At 44.0% G+C, this 20,165-nt stretch overlaps 1 protein-coding gene and 1 pseudogene across 1 annotated transcript; both read left to right on the top strand.

Annotated features, from left to right (window-relative positions):
• The first annotated feature begins 2,426 nt into the window (after nt 1–2,426).
• On the top strand, nt 2,427–3,059 carry LOC127776958 (agamous-like MADS-box protein AGL61). Its single transcript, XM_052303502.1, has one exon. The coding sequence runs from the start codon at nt 2,427–2,429 to the stop codon at nt 3,057–3,059; it is 633 nt and encodes a 210-aa protein (XP_052159462.1).
• Nucleotides 3,060–10,581: 7,522 nt separating this feature from the next.
• Nucleotides 10,582–17,904, top strand: LOC127778024 (phosphoribosylglycinamide formyltransferase, chloroplastic-like; annotated as a pseudogene).
• The last annotated feature ends 2,261 nt before the right edge of the window (nt 17,905–20,165 follow it).

Here is a 20,165-nt window from a genome sequence, read left to right as displayed (position 1 = left end):
ATGGGAAAATGCTGTTCGATTTTTGCATACGCCACTAGCTATGGTCCGCATGTAAAAAAGATGGGGCCTCGTAAAAAAATTACTTTTGTAGTAGTGGCAGTTATCCAAGTCGAGAGGTCAGTTGGCAGTTTCGATTGGGGAGGCAGGATAGGCTGACAAATCAGGCTTCGCTACCAACTAAATTTGACCATGAAGTTAGAAAGCGATATGCTTTAGTGTGATTGAGCACGGAGTATGATATTGAATTTATTTCTCAAAAGATATATGTGTCAAAAAGATGTTATCAAGATTAATAATTACTAGCAAAAGTGCTTGTGGTTGCTACGGAAAGTGTGAAGACTAGAAAATTGAGGAAAAGTTGAAAAAAATTACATTATGTAATTAATTGAAATACAAATTTCCTTAAAAATTTGGATTTTTCTAAATGGTAGGTGTATAATTAAATTAATTAACAAGTAAAATAAGTGTGAAAAAAATATATGGTTGGATTTATTTTTAAAAAATTCTTCGTAATTGATTACAAACATAATTAATTCTTCATATTTCAAATTTTTAGAGCTTAATTGCTAATTTTGATAATACAGACATAATTACAGCATTTATTCTTCAGCCCGCGAATTGAAATTTCCCGTTCGTACTCTTCAGGGTAACCGAAGGTGAAGTGTTATTTGATGTGGACTCTAGATGATTTGTTGTGTGTTGGACTTGGGATGTTGCGGATAAAAATAGGTGAGGATGGACGAAAATTTCACCGGAAGATTAGGTATAGGTATTTAGGTATTTGGAAAGTTAGATTAGATTAGATTAGATTAGATTAGAGATAGAGAACGTATAAACGATGAAAATGGATAAAAATCGGACTTTTTTTTGCTGCACTTTGTTTCTTCCCTTTTTACATACAATCGAACTTTTTTCGCTATTTTTTATTTTAGGCGGACGATGGAAACGTTTTCAATTTTTTTAGGTAGTAGAGATTAGCCATTTTCGTTTTCTTAGGGAGTACTCTCACGGAAAACGTGATAGTTTATTAATATATAATTAATTAAGTATTAGCAAAACATAATTTAAAAAATAGATTATATGTTTTATAAAGCAACTTTCATATAGATAATTTTTGTGAAAAATGCGTCGTTTAGTAGTCTTAGAAGGAAAGAACTCAGCCCTAAGGGTCCTAAATTGAACTTATTCTGTGCGGAGTGTATATGCGGCCCACAATGCAGCCAATTGTGTGGTTTTCTAGGAACTGCGGCCCGACGCGGGAGAAGCCGCAGCCATCCGATATGATCTTCGGTCCCTATTGATTTGGATCTATATAAAAGTTCAGCAGCCCAAACCCTAACTCTGAAATCATTTCCCCTCCCCCCTCTCTTAAAACGACGGCGTCAGCGGCGCCTCTTCCCGTCCGCTGCAGCGGCGTTGCTCCCCATCCCCCTCCCACGGTGGTAGGCAGCGGCAAGCGGCGACGCCCTCCCTTTCGGGAGGAGCAGAGGTAGTGGGCAGGGGGCAGCGCCCTCCCCTCCGCTGGATCTAGCGGGAGGGGAGGCAGCGGTGGCCCGGTGTCCCAGCGGCGGCCCGGCGTCCCAGCAACGACACCTCTCTCTCTCTCTCAAAATGATGGCGCCAGCGACACTGTTCCCCCTCCCCCTCTCCCACCGGTGGCGACGCCGCTCCCCCTCCCCCTCCATGGTGGCGGGCAGGGGCGGCGCCCTCCCCTCCGCCGGATCTAGCGGGAGGGGAGGTGGCGGCAGCTTGACATCCCTGCGACGACGGCGGCGGTTTGATGGCGACGGCAGCACCCTCCTTTTCCAGCGTCGGTGTTTTTGAGCTTATGATGTTCTTGTGTTGTCATTGTTGTTGATGAAATATGTTCTTGTGTTCTTGTAGTAGTGTTTTCTTCAGGAGTTGGGTCCAAATTTGATGCGGACTCGCATGAAGCGTTAAATTGAATCGGACTTTCTTTTTTTTTGTTTTATGTTTTTTTAACCCTTTTTTCATTATTACGGACGACGGAAACGTTTTCAATTTTTTAAGTAGTAGAGATAGAGATTAAGATTAAGATATATTGATATAGAAGTGTTTTTAATTAATTATTATAAATAAAAATGGGGAGAAATTGACAGGGTAATTACCGATCGTTGCCTGTCTCCTCACAGGACCTCACCCAGTATATATAACTATATATGGCAGTAGAAATCATGATACCGGTAATTACGCAAGTTACGCATCATGTTTCCTTCAAAAAAGAATTCGCGAATCACCGTCGCGTCTTCCTCCCGCCCCATTTTTGGAAACACTTGCACTAATTATTACTCCTCGATCGCGTCCTCCATCGTCATTCGCATTGCAGTGCATCTACGGCGTCGAGGTTTTGAGGCGCAGAGCGCAAAGAAGAGCAGCACAGAGAAGGAGAAGGCAGCAGGAGGGCGATGGTGAGATCGCGTGGGAGGCCGAGCCTGGGGAGGCAGAGGATCGAGATCCGCCGCATCGACAACAGCGGGCGGCGGCAGGTGACCTTCTCCAAGCGCCGCAACGGGCTCTTCAAGAAGGCGTCCGAGCTGTCCACGCTCTGCGGCGCCTCCGTCGCCGTCGTCGCCTTCTCCTCCGCCGGCAACGTCTTCGCCTTCGGTCAACCCACCGTCGACGCCGTCGTCCGCCGCTTCGACCCGCTCCACGCCGACGGCGCCGACCCCGCCCCCGCGGCTGTCGAAGACGGCGGCGGCGGCGGCGACGACGTCGTCGTCGCAGACCCCGAGGAGCTGGATGCGTTGAGGCGCGCGGAGGAGCAGACCAAGGCGCAGGTGGCGGCGGAGCAGGCGCGGATGCGCGACGTCGGGGACAAGGTCACGCAGGCCATGGCGGGGAGGACCCTCTGGTGGGAGGCGGACGTCGAGGCGCTCGGGGAGGCGGAGCTGCCGGAGTTCGTCAGGGCGCTCGAGCGGCTCAGGGACAGCGTCCGCCGCCACGCCAGCACGCTGGCCTCCACAGCCACGCCGCTGCCGCCGCCGCCGGAGCAGGAAGAAGAAGTTCCTGAGCTAGATGTCTCGGATTATTCCTTTTAGGTGTGTTACTATCGCATGCTGTTAAAACCTCATTAGCGGCGCCGCTGGTTAATTAATTAATTGCATGTGGGTTTAGGGTTTTAATGCTCCGTTTTGTTCATAGAAGCAGCTAGTAGTAAATTTTGCATGATCGAAGACTCAAAGTGAGCTAAAGCCTAAAGCTTGTCCTTATTTACCCATAAAATGTTTTTCTTAATTAGCTTGCTTGATGCCATGAATGGTTTGATAAAAAAAAAACATTGTTATGCATTTGTGCTTGCTGGTGCTTGTATTTGCAAATGAATGAATTGTTAACATTAGTAGTTATAATTATGGTGCGGGTGCAGATGAGTAACTCAAAAAAATCATTGATCACTAATTTGCAATTAACTTGTACTTACTTATAATTACTTTCTTGCCTGCCAGTTGTTACTCCCTCCAATTTTTTTGTGACGTTTTTGTAACCAACATCCACACATGAGGAAACAGAGGTAGTACTTCGTGCAGGTGCAGTTGAAAATAATTGTCGTTTCGGGCAATAACATTATCTCCAAAAATTAACTTTGGCCACTATTTTTTATTACAATATAAAGAGAAAATATCAACAAATAATTTTATTACATGTAGTTTCCATTTTTCTATGCAAATATATTAGAAGTTATTCATAGTCAAAGTAATTAAAGTTTGATATCAATCTTGTCTAGAACTATAGTTATTTGGAAAAAGTACGAATTACCCCCTGAACAATTACGGTCGACCGAATTACCCCTCTAAACTTGAAAAACCAGACTTTCAATACCGGACAAAACACCACCCTGAGCACTGTTGCAAGCGGTTTAGGGTTCAAATAGCACACGTGGCAGTCCAGTCATCCCTTTTTTAAAAAAAGAATCGCTAGGGCCCACTAGTCAGAATCCCCACCCATCTCTCTTCTCCATCCCTTCTAAGGAAGCGCGCGGCGGCCGGCCTGAGAGCGCAACGCAACGGGCGCTCTTCTCCCTCCTCTTCTGAAGCGTGCGGTGGCGGCGGGAGACGGGGCAACACAGCACGGCGGCTTGACCGACGGCGGCATGGAGGCGGAGGCAAGAGCGGCGCGTGCCGGCAGCGGCATGAAGGTGAAGGCGAGGGCGGCGCCGCGAGCGCGCGGAGGACGCGGCGGCGGTCGGAGTAACCGGGCATGAGGACAACAAGGATGGGCGGCAAACTCGTCGTTGTAGCCTGCTGCCTCCAATGTCCTCAGCGCCATCCGCCTGCTGCTCCTCGCCCTCACCTCTGCACAGAGACGGAACATGGGAGTCAGGAGAGCGAGAGAGAGAGAGATGGGGGAGGCGGCGCGCGCCGATGGAGCTCACCCGCGATCTCGAGCTGCCTCAGCCTCGCCGCCGACCGCGCCGCCCTCGCCTCCGTAGTTGCCGGCCTCCACGGCCACCCCGCCGCGTCGCCCCTCTCCCCAGCCTTCTCGCGTAAGTCCGACGCGGCTCATCCTCGGTCTCTGCCTCCGCCAGCCACCGCCCGGCCACGCTCCGCCTCCGCCACCGGCCACCTAGTCCACCTCCTCCTCCACGGCTCCGCAGCTGGCTGCCTGGGCGTGCTTCGCCTCCTCTGCCGCGCGGGCGTGCTCCGCTTCCAGCGCCGGCTGCCGTGAGAATGCGTGCTCCGTTTCTGCCGCTGGCCGCTGCCGCGTGGGCCATGCACGAGAGAGAACCACGGGGAATGATTCGGTTGAGGTGAATGATAGGTGGGACCCAGGTTTTTTTTATTTTTTTCGCTGACTGGATTGCCACGTTGGCGCCACGTGAGCAAGCTCAAGTCAAAACCACTCAAAACAGCGTTGAGGGGGGTTATTTGTCCGGTATAAATAGTTGAGGGTATATAATGCCTGGTATTTTAATTTAGGGGTGTAATTCGGTCGGCTGCGATAGTTGAGGGGGGTAATTCGTACTTGTTCCTAGTTATTTTTAACCTGAGGGAGTACTAGTAGTTTTTAATCAAACAAACCCAGTATGTATGCACGACACCTGAAGCAATTAATCTCTCTGCCATAAAATCAAGAACAGATAGGCGTTCATCCGTAGTTGAGACTTGAGCGGAAGTTGATTTAGCCAATATTATCACACCATAAACATATCACTGTCCATGCTAGCTTGTATCCAGTCTCGGTACGGTGTACGTACGGTGTGAGGTCGTCATGGTGGCAAGGAGGTGATGAGAGCGATCGATCTAGCACCGGGGACGAATCCACAGTGTATGGACCTGTATCAGGTGATACCGATGACTTTCAACAAAACCTATGCTTAAATTGCTTATCCATATATTATGACATTATGATCCAAGTATAATTAGTATACTATGACACCGCTAAACATTTGACACCAACGAACTAATTTTCTGAATCCTCCATTCTGGCGTAGAAGCAGTTGAGGAGACAAGCGATGAGCAGGGTGGATCCGAGCCGAGCCGTTCCCGTGGATATGGCGACGGAGTGGATCCCCACTACTCCTACTCCTTGCTCCAAGGCGGCATTGGCCGGTGAGCTCTAGGGCCGGCGCACATCAAGGCACCACACGGGCCGGCAAGCTACGGGATTGGCCCAGAGCTCACCTCTCCTCTACGAGTGTCGTCCCCCTCCAGTCTCCTGAATTTTTTACATTTTGGTCCTTTTTTAAAATTTATTTTACGAATAGACCTTTGGAAAAACTTATTACAGGAATGGTCTTTTTTGGTGCGCTAGAGAGGCTGGCGTCGTCCTCCATCATGGCGGCGCCAGCCACCCTGGTGCCGTCACCATGCCAGTGTGGCACTAGGGCACGTGGTTGGGCTGACGTGGCAAAGAGGGGCGCCAACCACACTGGCACCGTTCCACATATCACGGCGCTAGCCGTGCTGGCGCACTCCCCCAAGGTGGGCCGCCCCTTAACCTGCACGGGCCCCACCCACTTTCTCCTCCCCCACTCATTTTTGCCAAGCCCCCAGCCCGAGCACACAGAGAAGCCCTTCTCCCTATCTCTCCCCGCTCACATCTACTCATCAAATACACTCAATTTGAAGTCGTTTTTCGTGGGATTTTTTTGTGGAAATCGAAGAGAAAGAGAAAGGTATACTCCTCAATTCCAATCTTTTTTTAATTTTAATCGGTTGAATTTGTAGATTGGAGGGTAACCCTAGAACTTTTTTTTTGCCTAAATTTGTGATTTTCAACATCCATTTTTGGGATTTGCTTATTATAGTGATATATGTGTGCAATGTACTCGGTAGTGCCATGATTTTTTGAACTATATATGTGGTAATGTGGATTTTTAAATGGTTTTGTTGGATGGATAGATGGAGGCATTAAAGAATTATTAATTTGATGGACTAGAGGCTTTAGGTTAAATTTTTAGGTATGAATTATATGTTCACTTAGATCTTCCGAAAAATGTTCACTTAAGATCAAGCCCCTCTTGTACTTATATGTTCACTTAGATCATTACCGCAACGTCTCTTTAATGGTCATGTCTCCCCTCTTCTTTCCTTGCCCATACAAGTCTTCTCGCTTTCCTTACCCATCCAAGTCTTCTCATATTTATATGTTCACTTAGATCACTACCGCAACGTCTCTTTGATGGTCATCTCTCCCCTCTTCTTTCCTTGCCCATCCAAGTCTTCTCGCTTTCCTTGTCCATCCAAGCCTTCTCATACCAACTCTTTTACCAAATCAAAGTAAATTTACCATTCCAACTGACCTAGCATATTTAATATATACTTATACCCTTACAACATCGTACCTCCTATAAAAACGAATCTCCACATTTATCCTCCATCCATTCAAGAACTTCTTTCACTCATGACCTTAATTAGTTATATAGAGTTGGGTGGGTGGGAAACGAAAACCTCCTATAAAAACGAATCTCCACATTATCGTCGATCCATTCAAGAACTTCTTTCACTCGTGACCTTAATTAGTTATATAGAGTTGGGTGGGTGGGAAACGAAATGGTCTTCAATGACATATCCTTAAACTCAACATGTGTACCAACGTAAGGTTTCACCACTCTACCACCATAGTAAACATGAACAATTCGATCCATCTACACCAAAGAATAAAATGTGGCTTTACAACTAAAATTACATCTTCCTTCCTAAACGTAGTCCAAACTAACATATTATAACCAATGCATAACTTAGATTGTCCCAAAGCTACTACTTCACGAAAAATATTTAATCCACATCCAAAAGTACCAACAACTTTACTAGTGCATTAAACATCAAAATATTACAAATACTCCATCATACAACCCAACCTAGTTCTAATTAACTTTAATAAATTTCTATAATGCTACCAAATTCGCCTCCCCTTCATATAATTCAAACCTAAAAATTTAACTTAAAGCCTCTGGTCCATCAAATTAATAAGTCATTAATGCCTAAGTCTATTTTTTCATCCATCCATCCAACAAAACCATCTAAAAATCCCCATTACCACAAATATAGTTAAAAAAATTGTGACACTACCAAGTACATTGCACACATATATCACTATAATGAGCAAATCCAAAGAACGAATGTTGAAAACCATAAATTTGGGATACCCTCCGAACGAATGTTGAAAACCACAAATTTGGGATACCCTCCGATCTAGGGAGGACTTTAGTCTACTTAGAGCTATTACCACCTCCACACCCACCTCAAACCTACTGTGAGAGATGAAGCAAACACCAAAAATTAACTACCCAGAAACTACGTCTACGTAGTTAATAACTACTTTAGTGTTTATAACTCACTAAAGCAATCACTATATTTTAATGGACTATAGTGAACAATGATCCCGTACATTGATTAGGAACTAACCAAGAGATAACTCTCACAGAATAAATCTTAATTACTTAAAATGATATTCGATTAAAGCAGAGTAATTAATAGAGTAAAACAAATAAGAAGAGGATTGCCGACAACTCCAGAATTCCTCTGACTTCCTCTACTCTACTCTACTCTCTACTTAATCTAGTATACAATAAAGTACAATAGAGCCTCTTATAATTCAGCTCATGCTTTGGTGTGTGTGAGAATGAAGGAGGAGAGGGGTATTTATAGTGTGGAGGTGACTTGAGAGAGTGGAGATGCTAAGGAATATTCTCCATAGAATCCAAAGAGCATCTTCCTTCTCCCTTTGCCATGTATCCCTTCTGATGACAGTTTCAACTGGTATTAACGGCCACAACCGTCATAGGATTATGATAACTATCAGCTGGTGAAAAATGGGCCTGGTTGGGCCAGCTGGTGGTTTGGCCGAACCAGGGGTTCATTCGAACCTGACTGGCCATTCAGCCCAGCTCCTTCTCTGGTGTTATGACATGTAGGTCCCACTATATGTTTGTTGACAGTTGTTAAGTACCAAATTAACGTCGTCAATACCTGCATAAGACCATAAATATGAAACATCCAACATAGTGGTAGGGTTTATTTCAAACAATTTCCACGAGTGTTGGTGTATATTCGTATGCAGGTGACAAACTACCTAAGTTGAGAGGAAATATACATGAAGGAGGAGAAGAATCAAACTGGTATCCGAACTTAAGGAGTTTTGGACCCAAAAACCCAATCAAAGACCTCCAAATGGGCCAAACATTCATACCAACGGATTGAGGGGCCCAAAATGAATGTGCAGGCCAAAAACCGGAGTGAATGGAGCCGTCTCGGGTTCGGCCAAACCCTCAGTGAGGCCGTTGGCTCTGCCTAAGTCCAGTTCGGTAGCAATCCGCTTCCCAATGACTGTTATGACCGTTTTCACTGGTAGAAACCATCATAAGTATGGATACTTGGCAACACAAGAGTGAAGATGCTCTTTGGATGCTTGGAGGATCTCCACTCTCCCAAGGCACTTCTCCACCTATAAATATCCCTCTCATCCTCCTTGTAAACACACACCAAGATGTAGAGCTAAATTACAAGAGGCTCTAAGTATACTTTAGGTTATTTACATGTTCTATAGTATACTTGGAATAGGAGATAGTAAAGTAGAAGAAGTTGGAGGAATCCCGGAGTTGTTGGTAATCCTCTCCTTATTCTTTTACTTTGTTAATTACTCTGGTTTAATAGAAATATCATTCTAAGTAATTGAGATTTGCTTCGTGAGAATTATTCTTGGTTAGTTCCTAATTATATAGTGATTGCTTTAGTGTTTAGCTGGCACTAGAGTATAATTATTAATTGCGTAGATGCGGTGTCTGGGTAATTAATTTCTAGTGGTTGTTGCGTATCCCATAGTACGTTAGAGGTGGGTGTAGAGGTGGTGACAGCCCTCAAGAGCACTTAAGTCCTCCCTGTCCAGGTACGTAGTAGAGCGACATCAGCGAATAGCGGGTTGCTAGTGCTTGAAGTATTGCGTTAGGATTAAAATTAAGCTTTCCTCAGACATTGTTTCTCACTAGGAAATCCTCTTTACCCTTTGCCCATATTTATCTTGTGTCCTTAGATAAACCGGAGGAAGAGATAATCACACACGTTTCCTTGGATTCGATACCCTTGGAATACTCCATAGAGGAAGTGCTACATTGGTATATCAGTGCACTTGCGGATTCTATCTGTGATCGTAAAAAAATACCAACAATGTTCCACCGAAGTTTGGCTCAAGATAAATGTATCTTATTGGGTTTGTGGGCTCAAAACTCCATGGGCTTGGATATGGAAGTTATATTCTCGTCCTTTATGTATATTTCATCTCAACTTTAGTGGTTTGTCACCTGCATATGAAAATACATCAACACTCGTGGAATTTTTTATAAATAAACCCCACCACTATGTTGGATGTTTTGTATTTATGGTTTTATGCAGGTATTTACAGCGAGAATTTGGTACTTAACAGCCGTCAACGCACACAAAAAAAAAATCATTCCTGTAGTAAGTTTTTCTAGGTGTCTATTTATAAACTAAGTTTTTGAAAAGGACCAAAATGTAAAAAAATCAGCTCTAGTGTCATCTTCAACTCCATCGCCAGATTCTCAGCTTCCACTTCCTCGTTCAGGCTAGGCGGAGCTGCCCGTATAGATTGTCCCGCCACCAGCCCACTACCTTTTCCTCATCGTTGCCCGAAACATGTGACAACACAGCGGATTGAGGCTGGGTGGGGCCAAGGAGCTCCTTCCTAGTGGTACATCTATCGAGCCTAGGCCCTGTAGATTTTTTATATTTTGTTCTGATAAAATTGTCACGTAAATGACACGCTAGCTACTACATAGGGTGAAGTATCACGTAGGATAGAATCGCTATCCAAACAGTCTTAGGAGGAAAAAGAGGATGACTCTGTTTTAATAGTAAAGAGAGTATAGTATATCCGGTTTTAATGGTTAACCATTCAGACTTTGCCTACAGCTGAGGGAGCATAAATGGACTTTATGCGCTACTATAAGCGCGTACGGCCACGTCCCAAAGTACCTGGGCCTCGGCCTCGGCCTCTTACTCCTAGCGCGGTCGCGCCCTAGTTGATCTCCCTGTTGGCCTCGGCTCCCATCCTCGTCCCGCCGCTCGCGAGCATCAGCCTGCTTTTGCTTCCACCATATTCTCCCCAATGGAGGCGGCCATCACGTCCACCGCCTCCAGCCTGCATTGCTCGCCCAATCCAACAGTATTTAGTAGTTAATCAGCAGAGGAGCACTCGAGCGGTGGGGTTCGCTGTCTCCCAAGCTGCAATCTCGCGGTGTCCGCTGCAAGCGGTTGATCCATCGGGTTTCCTGTGTTTACGCAGCGGCGAGGACGAAGGGCGGCGACGCCGGGAGTGTCGGGATGGAGGAGAGGGGGAAGAAGAAGAATAGACTCACGATGTTCGTGTCCGGCTGGGGCTCCAACTTCAGGGCTATCCACAGCCGCTCTGCATGAAGAGGTGAACACCAATGTGGTTGATTTGAGTATTTGCGTCGTGAGGTGGTCGAATGTAACGTCCCGATTTTCGTTCGGGATTAAAAATCATTAAATAATGCATTTTCTAAAAATTAAATAAAATTTAAAGCAATTTAATCAAGTGAAATAATGGGAGAATTAAAATTTTCCTTTAAAAATCATTGGCCGAGAATATTTTGTAATGTTCTTTGTGCCCTAATGAACTCTCTGAAATTTCCCGCGAATTTTTGAAGCTCACGAAGTAATTTTAAAAGCATAAAGTTCATTAAACTCATTTAAATAAAATGAAAAACAAATATAATTGCCTTCCTTGTCTTTGGGCCGTTTCCGGCCCAAGAATCCTCTCCTTTCCCGCGGCCCGCGCACCCCTCCCCCTCTCGGGCCTCTCTCTCTCCCTCGGCCCAGCTAGCTGCTTGGCCCTCTCCTTCCCTTCACCGAAGTCTACTTTGCCTCCCCACCCGGTTTCCCCACTCTCTCTCTCTCTCCGCGCCCCCTACCACGCTCCCCACACCAAGCCGAGCCGCCGCTGCTCGCCGTCGATCTCCAGCCGGCCACCATCGCCGGTCCCGCCACTGTTGCGCTGCGCCGTGTCGTGCCGCACCCCGGCCTCCACTCCTTTTTCCCCTTCTACCCCCGCAGCGCTATTCGCACCGTGAGGCCGAGCCGCCGCCTCTTCCACCGCGCTCCAGCCGCACGCTACCGATGCCGCGGCTCGTCACTTGCGCCATTGGCTTTGCCGTCACAAGAGCACGGCTAGCCACCATTTCGTTTGTCCAGTCCACCGCCAGAGCTCCACTTTTGCCATCAACCAGAGGCCGCCGCCTCATTTGCTGTCTCCGATCGCCGATTCCCGCCGTTCCCAACCTCCTCGCGGTGCGTCGTCGCCTCCTTCGGCTCCGCAAGGACGAGGAGACCCTTGGCCACCACCTCCTCACCGTCGAGAGCCGCCGTAATCGTCTCCCCTCGCTCCCTGGTGAATCTCGCCGCAAACGTCGTGCTCGGCTGGTGTTCCTTGCCATGCCGGTACGCGTCTCCTTCCCCTAATCCCTCCTCTTTGCTCCCCAGGTCGCGCCGGTCCTCGGCCGCACCTCTGCCACGGCCGGGAGTCGCCGGAGCGCCGTCCCCGACACCAACCCGAGGAGCGCCGCCTCCTATCCTTGTCGCCGGCCGCCTTCTCGTCTTCGCCTCGCTCCCCCGTCCTCTCAGTGAGCTTCCCCTCTCCCTTTTCGCCGCCCTCCGCCGTTTTTCTGCCATCGCTGCTCGCCGCCAGCGATTGTCGGGCCGAGCGCCGCCGCCCTGCTCGACCAGGCCACCCGGTCCCCTTGCCGCGCCACGCCTGCTCGTGGCCATCCGATGGTCACCCCGACCGATCTGGGTCGTCCACGTGGCGCCCCCTGTGCCGCCCCGCGTCGGTGCTCCTGTGGCGCCACGTCGGAGCCACCTCGCCCACCCCGTCTGCCGTGGCCGCCACGTGGTGCGCCCGCGGGCCGGTGCACGCATGGACCCGGTCCACCGTGCACCCGTCTCCCTTGAGTCACCGACAGGTGGGTCCCGCTTGCCGGCGCCACCCATTCCCCTCGGTGACGTCATAGATGGTTAATAATTGCACATTAAATCGAGTTTAATTATAGAAATTCATTTAAATGGCTTAAAACTTCTAAAATTCGTAACTAATCTATACGAACTCCAAATTGAGCCATTCAACTTGCAAAATTCATCTAAAATTGAGCTCTACCTGTTTGTTTCCTTTCATGTACTTTTTACTTGGTTTTTATTAGAGTTTTTTCACGTTTTGCGTGCCAGCGAGTAGGTTCCATTGTTTCAGAAGTTCACGGTCGCAAGGATCAGAGTTCAGAAGGTTGATTTGAAGAAGCAAGGCAAGTCACACATTCCCCTTGAGCATTTTGATCCTACTTTACAAATGTTTTATCGTTTGCAAACAAATGAGTTGCACTTGCTGATCTGAGTCTAAGTTGTTATAAGATATGAGATAGTAAATAAGAGTTGCTATGATCCTTATCCTAATTTGACTTGAATTCCGGATGTTTTGTTTTTCAAAATGATAAAATTGAGAGTTTCTCATTTGATATAAATTCCTACCAAAGCCAAAAATGTGCCATCATGATTAAACCATATACATTTTGGTTGCTTGCCATTCCATTGAACTTTGTCAAACTCTTGTGGCTTGTGTAGATACTTCTCATGCTCTATGATCAAGATCATACATCCACATATATGCACATGCTAAACTCCTACACTGGGAGCTAAGCTATATTCCATTCCATTTCCATTTTACCACCAAAATAAATTCTCCATGCTTTCATGTGCTTTCTTCTCCTAAAAAAAAGAAAAGTCCTTTCAAAAAGAAAAGAGAAGGAGGGAAAGGCATGGTTTTGAAAAAAAATAATAATAAAGTTATGCTCTCACAAGCATGAGCATGATGTTGAATAAAAATGTGTAGCCATGCCTCTCCTAATCAATAAAAGAAGGACTTTTGGGAGAAGAAAATAAGCACAAAGGAGAAGCATTTTCTTTATTTTTCCTCATGTACCATTTTCATCGTATACCACACACACATTGCATGATCTTGATCTTGATTATGTTTAGTTATTTGCTTTAGTCTAAGTTTTTGACTTAGTAATAAATGTGAATGCAAGTATGCCATGTTTGATCCCTACCGAGCTCCACATATCAAACCTTAGAGTAGGAATCAAAAAGGCAAAAATGGTAAGGAATCCAAATTGATACACTTGGAGAGACTGAGTGAGTTATTTGAGGAACTTGGCTTTCTTTTCCAAAATCATTTGAAAACTTCCGGAATAAGAGTTGAATAAATATCGGGTGATTGGTGCTCTAATTGATGTTCTGTCTTTCAACCGCCCAAGGCAAGGAGAAGCAGTGTCTCGTGGGAATCAGGGGTAAGGCTAAACCACCGTGCCAAAGATTATTTAATCTGAGAGAGAGTACATATACCTTCCACCTGTATCTTTGAGATATGCAGCATAGTAGCAACTCCTGATCAACAACCAAGTCTTTGTTTCCTTTCGTCCTTCACTTGGGATGAGCAAAGGTTCAAGCTTGGGGGGTTTTGTTGACGGTCGTTATCGACCAGTTTCGACCATTAATATTACCAAAATAGAGGAGAACTAGTGATGCTTGCAATACATATATATGTTAGAGTACTAATATTCCACTAGTATTAGGTATACTAACCTTTTGTAGAGAATAACAATAAAGTGGAGGAGAATCGACATCAAGACAACGATAAATCAATCGGGCGATGTTGAGAATTAGACTTATGTATGAATGGGCTAAGAACTCAGAATTGACATGATAAACTAGGCCAAAATTCACAAGTCTGCAAAAAGAAGAAGTCCAGGGGGTCGCCAGCCGAAGATGGGCTGGTTTGGGCTAGCCCATGGTTCGGCCAAACCCCCATGTCCACCGTTGAGGCCAGGGTTCGGCGTGGACGTCAAAGATTGCATCCCAATGACGATTGGAGGGCACTTCGGACAATTCCCCTTCCACAACTGTCATAACCACCTCTATATAAGGACTTTACTCTCTTCACTTCAACACACACCTCAAGTAAGAGCTCTCTCATATTCTCTCAAGTTTAGTTTAGTAGTATCTAGCTAGTGGAATAGGAATAGAGTAGAAATCATGAGTCTGGAAGTCTTCAGAAGAGTTCGGGTATAGCTCTAGTAGCTTTCCTTTCCTCTTTTGTAAGCTTTGTAATTTTATTAGAATACTCTTCTATATACATTTATGGTATTGAAATACTTTCCAAGTATATGAATGCCTACTTTACATTATATTCATGTTATACTGAATATGCTACTAGCTTATCTGGGAGATGCTTTGGTGCGGGTATAATGTTTGCTTATGCAATTACTCTATGTCATGACGATGATATTAGAGTAGTATCTGGTAGTTTAGACGTGGTGTCTAGATTATGGGATATCATTATTTGGGATTATATGCTGCGGATGAGAGGTGGGCCGCTGATGGTGACAGCTCAGTACGGGTATTCCTCCGTGCGTGTATATAATCCTAAGTTAATTCCTTGGGGAGGGTATTCCTCTGTATTTAGCCCCGGTTGTATGGTCATGACGAGCTGTCGTAAGGAACTCGGCAGTCAGGAGTGGCTTCTTGAAGTACCAAGAGGGCATCGGATAGAGGGTATTAGCTAGTATATCAGTTAACTAGAATGTATGTATACTATGTATATTAGAAGTATAGAAATAGATTATCTTTTTCTTTTCTTTCCACTTAGCTTAGATAATATATTATGAGAATGAGTAGCTGATGCTTGTGTGTCACTCTACCCTTGGATTATCTTAACCCCTGCTTAGAATATGATTATCACAAGTAATATATAAATTATTAGTCAAGTTCTCCCTACATGATCTTCCCACGAGATAAAATAAATACGATACCTTTGGAATACTACAATGTTATATCCGTGCGCTTGCGGATAAACTCTGTAACCATAATATACTAGGAGTATTTCTACGCCATTGCTGGGAATTATATTTCTAGTAATGTCGTTAAGAAAAACCAACACTAGGCAAGGGTGGGCGTGATGGAGCGGGATGGGCCATGCGACGGCCTTTGTCGCTTCCGGATTCACCTAGGCACGAGAGGGGACTGCCCGCTGCCTATTGAGTGGGGGTGAAACCTGAGTAGTGGTGTGCTTGGTCAGAGAGGGTTATGTGAAGTGTTTTGTCACAATCACTTGACATGGTGACATGTCCGACATGGCATGGTGACATGCGGGTGGATTGTGTCTTATGGGTACAGTTATGCACCTCTGGCCAGAGTAAAACTATTTGAATAGCCATGCCCACTGTTATGGGTGATCGACCAGATTCACCGCGATTAGTCTCACACTTAATAATTTGACTCAATGCACTGGTTAGTTCAGGTGGGAGGGTTGGGCCTATTCAACGTGGTGTAGCGTTGTTCAGTGGAGATTTTAATGTTACCTTAATTAACCAATTGTTTTACCCTTTTGCTCAATAAAATGTTTTACAACCGCCTTTATGCAAATAGCCACAAGCTATCCTTGTATTCCCCTTGCACGTCTGCATCATTGGTGTGGCTTGCTAAGTGCGGTGGTTGTACTCAGCCTTGCTATTTCCCCATTTTCAGAAGTGTTTTGCTTCTGAGCTGAAGACGAAGTTAGAGGACCAAGGCTCAGACCCCAGTTGAGTTTTGCCTCTGGAGTGGAGCTAAAGCCCCGCTAGGATCGCCTTTTTCCACTGCTGCTGCTTTCGTTTTGGTGTGAGGACTAAGTGCCTCTTCTGTAAGTATTTACGCTTTATTTACGTTTGGAACTGTTTATTACTTGTCGTTTTGTGTACCCTGGCTGATTCCTGGACAGGGATATAATACACTAAATAGTCTGGAAATTTGGGCTAAATTTCTGGGTGTGACATCAAAGTGGTAGGGATTTATTGATGTTTTTTTTCCTTTTTTGATGTGGTGGAATTGGAATATTGCTGCAGGCCGTGGAGGCGCAGAGCATGCGAGGTGTAGTGGCATACTGGTTGTTGTGTTTCCTAACTCCAAGTCAGAGCCGAAGGGGCTATCTACTAATGAATTGCTGAATACTCTAAGGTTGGTCTCATCTTTGCGCTGTGAAATTTCATTTTGTGGTTTCGTATTTCATCTATTATAGGTGTTGAATTAGTGAATTTGTACAAGAATAGGTTGAGAAGGGTAGCATTTGAGCTTTCTATACTCACTGTTAAGCTGTGTCCACAGAATGTCAGATGCGTAGATAGCTGCTCATAGAAAATGTTCACAAGTACACAAAGGTTTCATTATGTGTTCCATAAACCCAATGCGTTACTACCAGGTTTAGCCAGGGGAGCTTGTGCTTTCATTTATGCTCTGGGTTGATATTACTTAGTCTGAGAATGTTTCTTCATCAGTTGTTGATGTGTCCATAAGCGAAGTTATTGCATCACTTGAGCAATATGATAAGATGTTATTTTATTATCTGTCGGCCGATATGCTGTAATGTTCTACTTGTGATTTACGACAAGCCACTACATGTTCTGCACTTTGTAGCTCCCAATGCACTCATGTCTTATTCTACAAGATTGGCTTCTTTAATACTCCCTATTGAAACTATTTTGTTGGGACAAGCAATATATCTCAGTAGTCAGGACTTTCAGCCTATTGATATCTTCTGTTAACAGGGAACTCAGAGTTGACTCCATTCTACTTGCTAGCTACTCGAAACTTATACCTGTTGAGCTAGTTCAGGCGTATCCGAGATCTATATGGAATATCCACCCTTCATTACTCCCTGCATTTGGAGGCAAGGGTTATTATGGTTTAAAGGTGCATAAAGCAGTCGTTGCATCTAGAGCTAGGTACTTTGCAATTTGTAATTTCTCTAGCACCTACAAGTAGCTACTATCCATTGCATGTTTACCTAATGTTTGTTTCCAAGAAAAACAAAATCTTACTTTGCAGAAACACAAAAATTAGGTGTCAGCATAATTTGTCCACAACTATGACAAAGTTGATTTCTTTTGATTAGGAAAAATGGTGCTAAACTAACAATTTGCAGTCTCCAAGGAAAATTACATCTTTTCATGAACTGCTAACTGTACACAGGTACTCAGGTCCAACTGTGCACTTTGTGGATGAGCACTATGACATAGGAAGGACTTTAGCCCAAAGAGTTGTGTCTATGTTAGCAAATGATACACTAGAGCAACTGGCTACAAGAGTCCTTCATGAGGTAACATCTGCTCAGCTGAGATTTCTTCGGGGTCCATTCCTTTGATTATCTTAAATCAATTATCTATCATTGTTGTTATCTCATCTGTTCTTTTGCTGACTTATTACTTTTATTTTTCAGGAGCATCAAGTTTATGTTGATGTAGTTACTGCCTTGTGTGATGACCGAATTGTGTGGAGGGAAGATGGTGTCCCAATTATTAGAAGCCGAACAAACCCTGATGAGTACACCTAAGTACCTAAGTACGCAACCCATGGTGCTACCTCAAGGTTTCCTGCACCCCAAGTAATTAGGCTTTAAATGTGGCTGCCATTTTTTTACCAAGGCATAGGGTCAATCATACTAACTGAGAGAAATAACATATCCCATACTCTGACACAAAAACAAATTACTCGTATCTTGCAATTTTTAACTTACTGCTAACCGTGTGGCTAACTGGCTAAGCTGGCTAAGATTAAATGATGATATGTGCCTTGACTTGACACAATTTGATTTTGATATTTGATGTTATGACTTGAGGAAGCCTACTGGTTGCTGCATGTGACAAGATTGGGTGTTCCATTATACCTTTGGTATTGATTTTTGTTGTTGAATTGATGTAAATGGCCAGAGCCAAATCAATCAAACATTCAAGAAAAACTAGTTAGATCACAATTTTTCAATGTGTAATCTGATTGTCGTGGTTATCATATCTTGCAACCTTCTTTGGTCTGAAGCTGTTAATATTTAGTCCAACAGAAGATATCAATGATATTTTAATGTTTTCTCTTCTGAAATTTCTATATATAAGGGGGGGGGGGTGGAAGAAGGGGATGATGTTCTCCATTTTGTACATTTATGTATTGAGTTTGGGTTGCTGCATTGTATGCTATACTTTCCCAACTTATACTCCATCGTTTCCAACGCGCACGCTTCTCGACGGCTAAATGGTGCTTTGCAAAAAAAAAGTTCTATAGGAAAGTTTCTTAAAAAACCATATTAATATATTTTCAAGTTTTTTAGCTAATACTTAATCAATCATGTGCTAATTTGTTGTTCCATTATGCATACTAGGGGCAAGGTTCTCAACCCTCACAAAAGAACACAATCTCACCAACTTCTATGTTTTTTTTGAAAAAAAAAGGTTTCTAGAAAGTTGCTTTTGAATCATATTTTTATATTTTTAAAGTTAATATTTAATTAATCAAGCGTTAACCCGCCACTTTGTTTTGCATGTTGGGGAACATGCTTGGGGGAGGGGGGAGAAAGGGTTCTTTCTCAAAAGAATATGAATATGGCCTTAAAAGTTGCTTCTTATGTTGGTCTCCCTTTTCAATTTGAAATTCTGTGGAAGATGGGGGGCTATAGTTGAATCGTAAAGCTGTGTTTGTTTGAAGATAATGGTTGTGGATGCCTATATTTCAGAATTCTCAGCTACGATGGCTACTCATCATCATGTATACACTATCACATGAAAATAGAAACACTAGTATCTTTGATGTGACATTTTTGTTGGGCCTCCATGTAACATTCTTGTGCCATTCACTTTTATCCCCAATGATACATGTTAACAGTTGTGATTGGCAGAATTTTATAATATCACAAACTAATTAGATTTATAAGCTAGTATAAAATTGATGGTAAAAGTTTTGAAGGCAAACTAACCTGAAACTCTGGGCTAGTGTAATTAATGATGAGGTTAAGGTCTCAATGCCAATAATCCTACAATAAAACATTAACACCCATGAGTTGACCAAGTTGATTGGGTTGGCCCAAATCTCTTTGCCGACATCCTCCACACCCAACCTCTCTCACATTTGAAGGAAGGGAGGAGTAGGAGGTGAGTACTACCCTAATCTCAAGTCCTCTTTATGAATTTTCTGAAACATGACACTGCATCAATATGATTTGAACGAAGAGAGGAATAGGGTGGGGGAAGAAGGGGGAGGGGTGTGCACCCTCATCTCCCAATCTTGTGTAGTGTGAGGGATGAAACAAGATATATTATGTTTTTAATTGTTTCACAAAATCCAACGTCATATCACATCAACATGATTATAAGAGAAGGGTGGGTGAGGGAGGGGGTAGTTTATCTAGATATTAGTGACAATGAGATTGTATTGATCCCTGGCCATGTTAATGTTGAGCATAGCCTTAGTATCACAACATCGAGATTTGGCATTAGTTTATATATCTATTGACAAAACTTCTCCTAAAAATTTATCACAAGTAAATACAGTGTAATTACTTGCATGTAAATACAATGCTAGTTGTATGTAACTTTCAAAACCTTACATGTAAATACATCTGTACATAATTTTTAAACAACCTACGTTATTTCCGTGAAGCAGAGGTTGCAGGATTGAATCTCTTCACTTGTGCACTCATCGTGATTTTTCTTCTTCTTCGCTTGCTCAAATCTCAAAGAAAGTAAGCTTGCTTAAATCTCAAAGCAAATTTAACATTTGTGAAAGTTCCATACAAGTTATATAAAATTTTATAATATGTATATTTAA

Source organism: Oryza glaberrima, chromosome 6 (assembly GCF_000147395.1).
Source record: "Oryza glaberrima chromosome 6, OglaRS2, whole genome shotgun sequence".
NCBI classification, from domain to species: Eukaryota; Viridiplantae; Streptophyta; class Magnoliopsida; order Poales; family Poaceae; genus Oryza; species Oryza glaberrima.
This window is presented reverse-complemented; position numbering and strand designations above follow the sequence as displayed.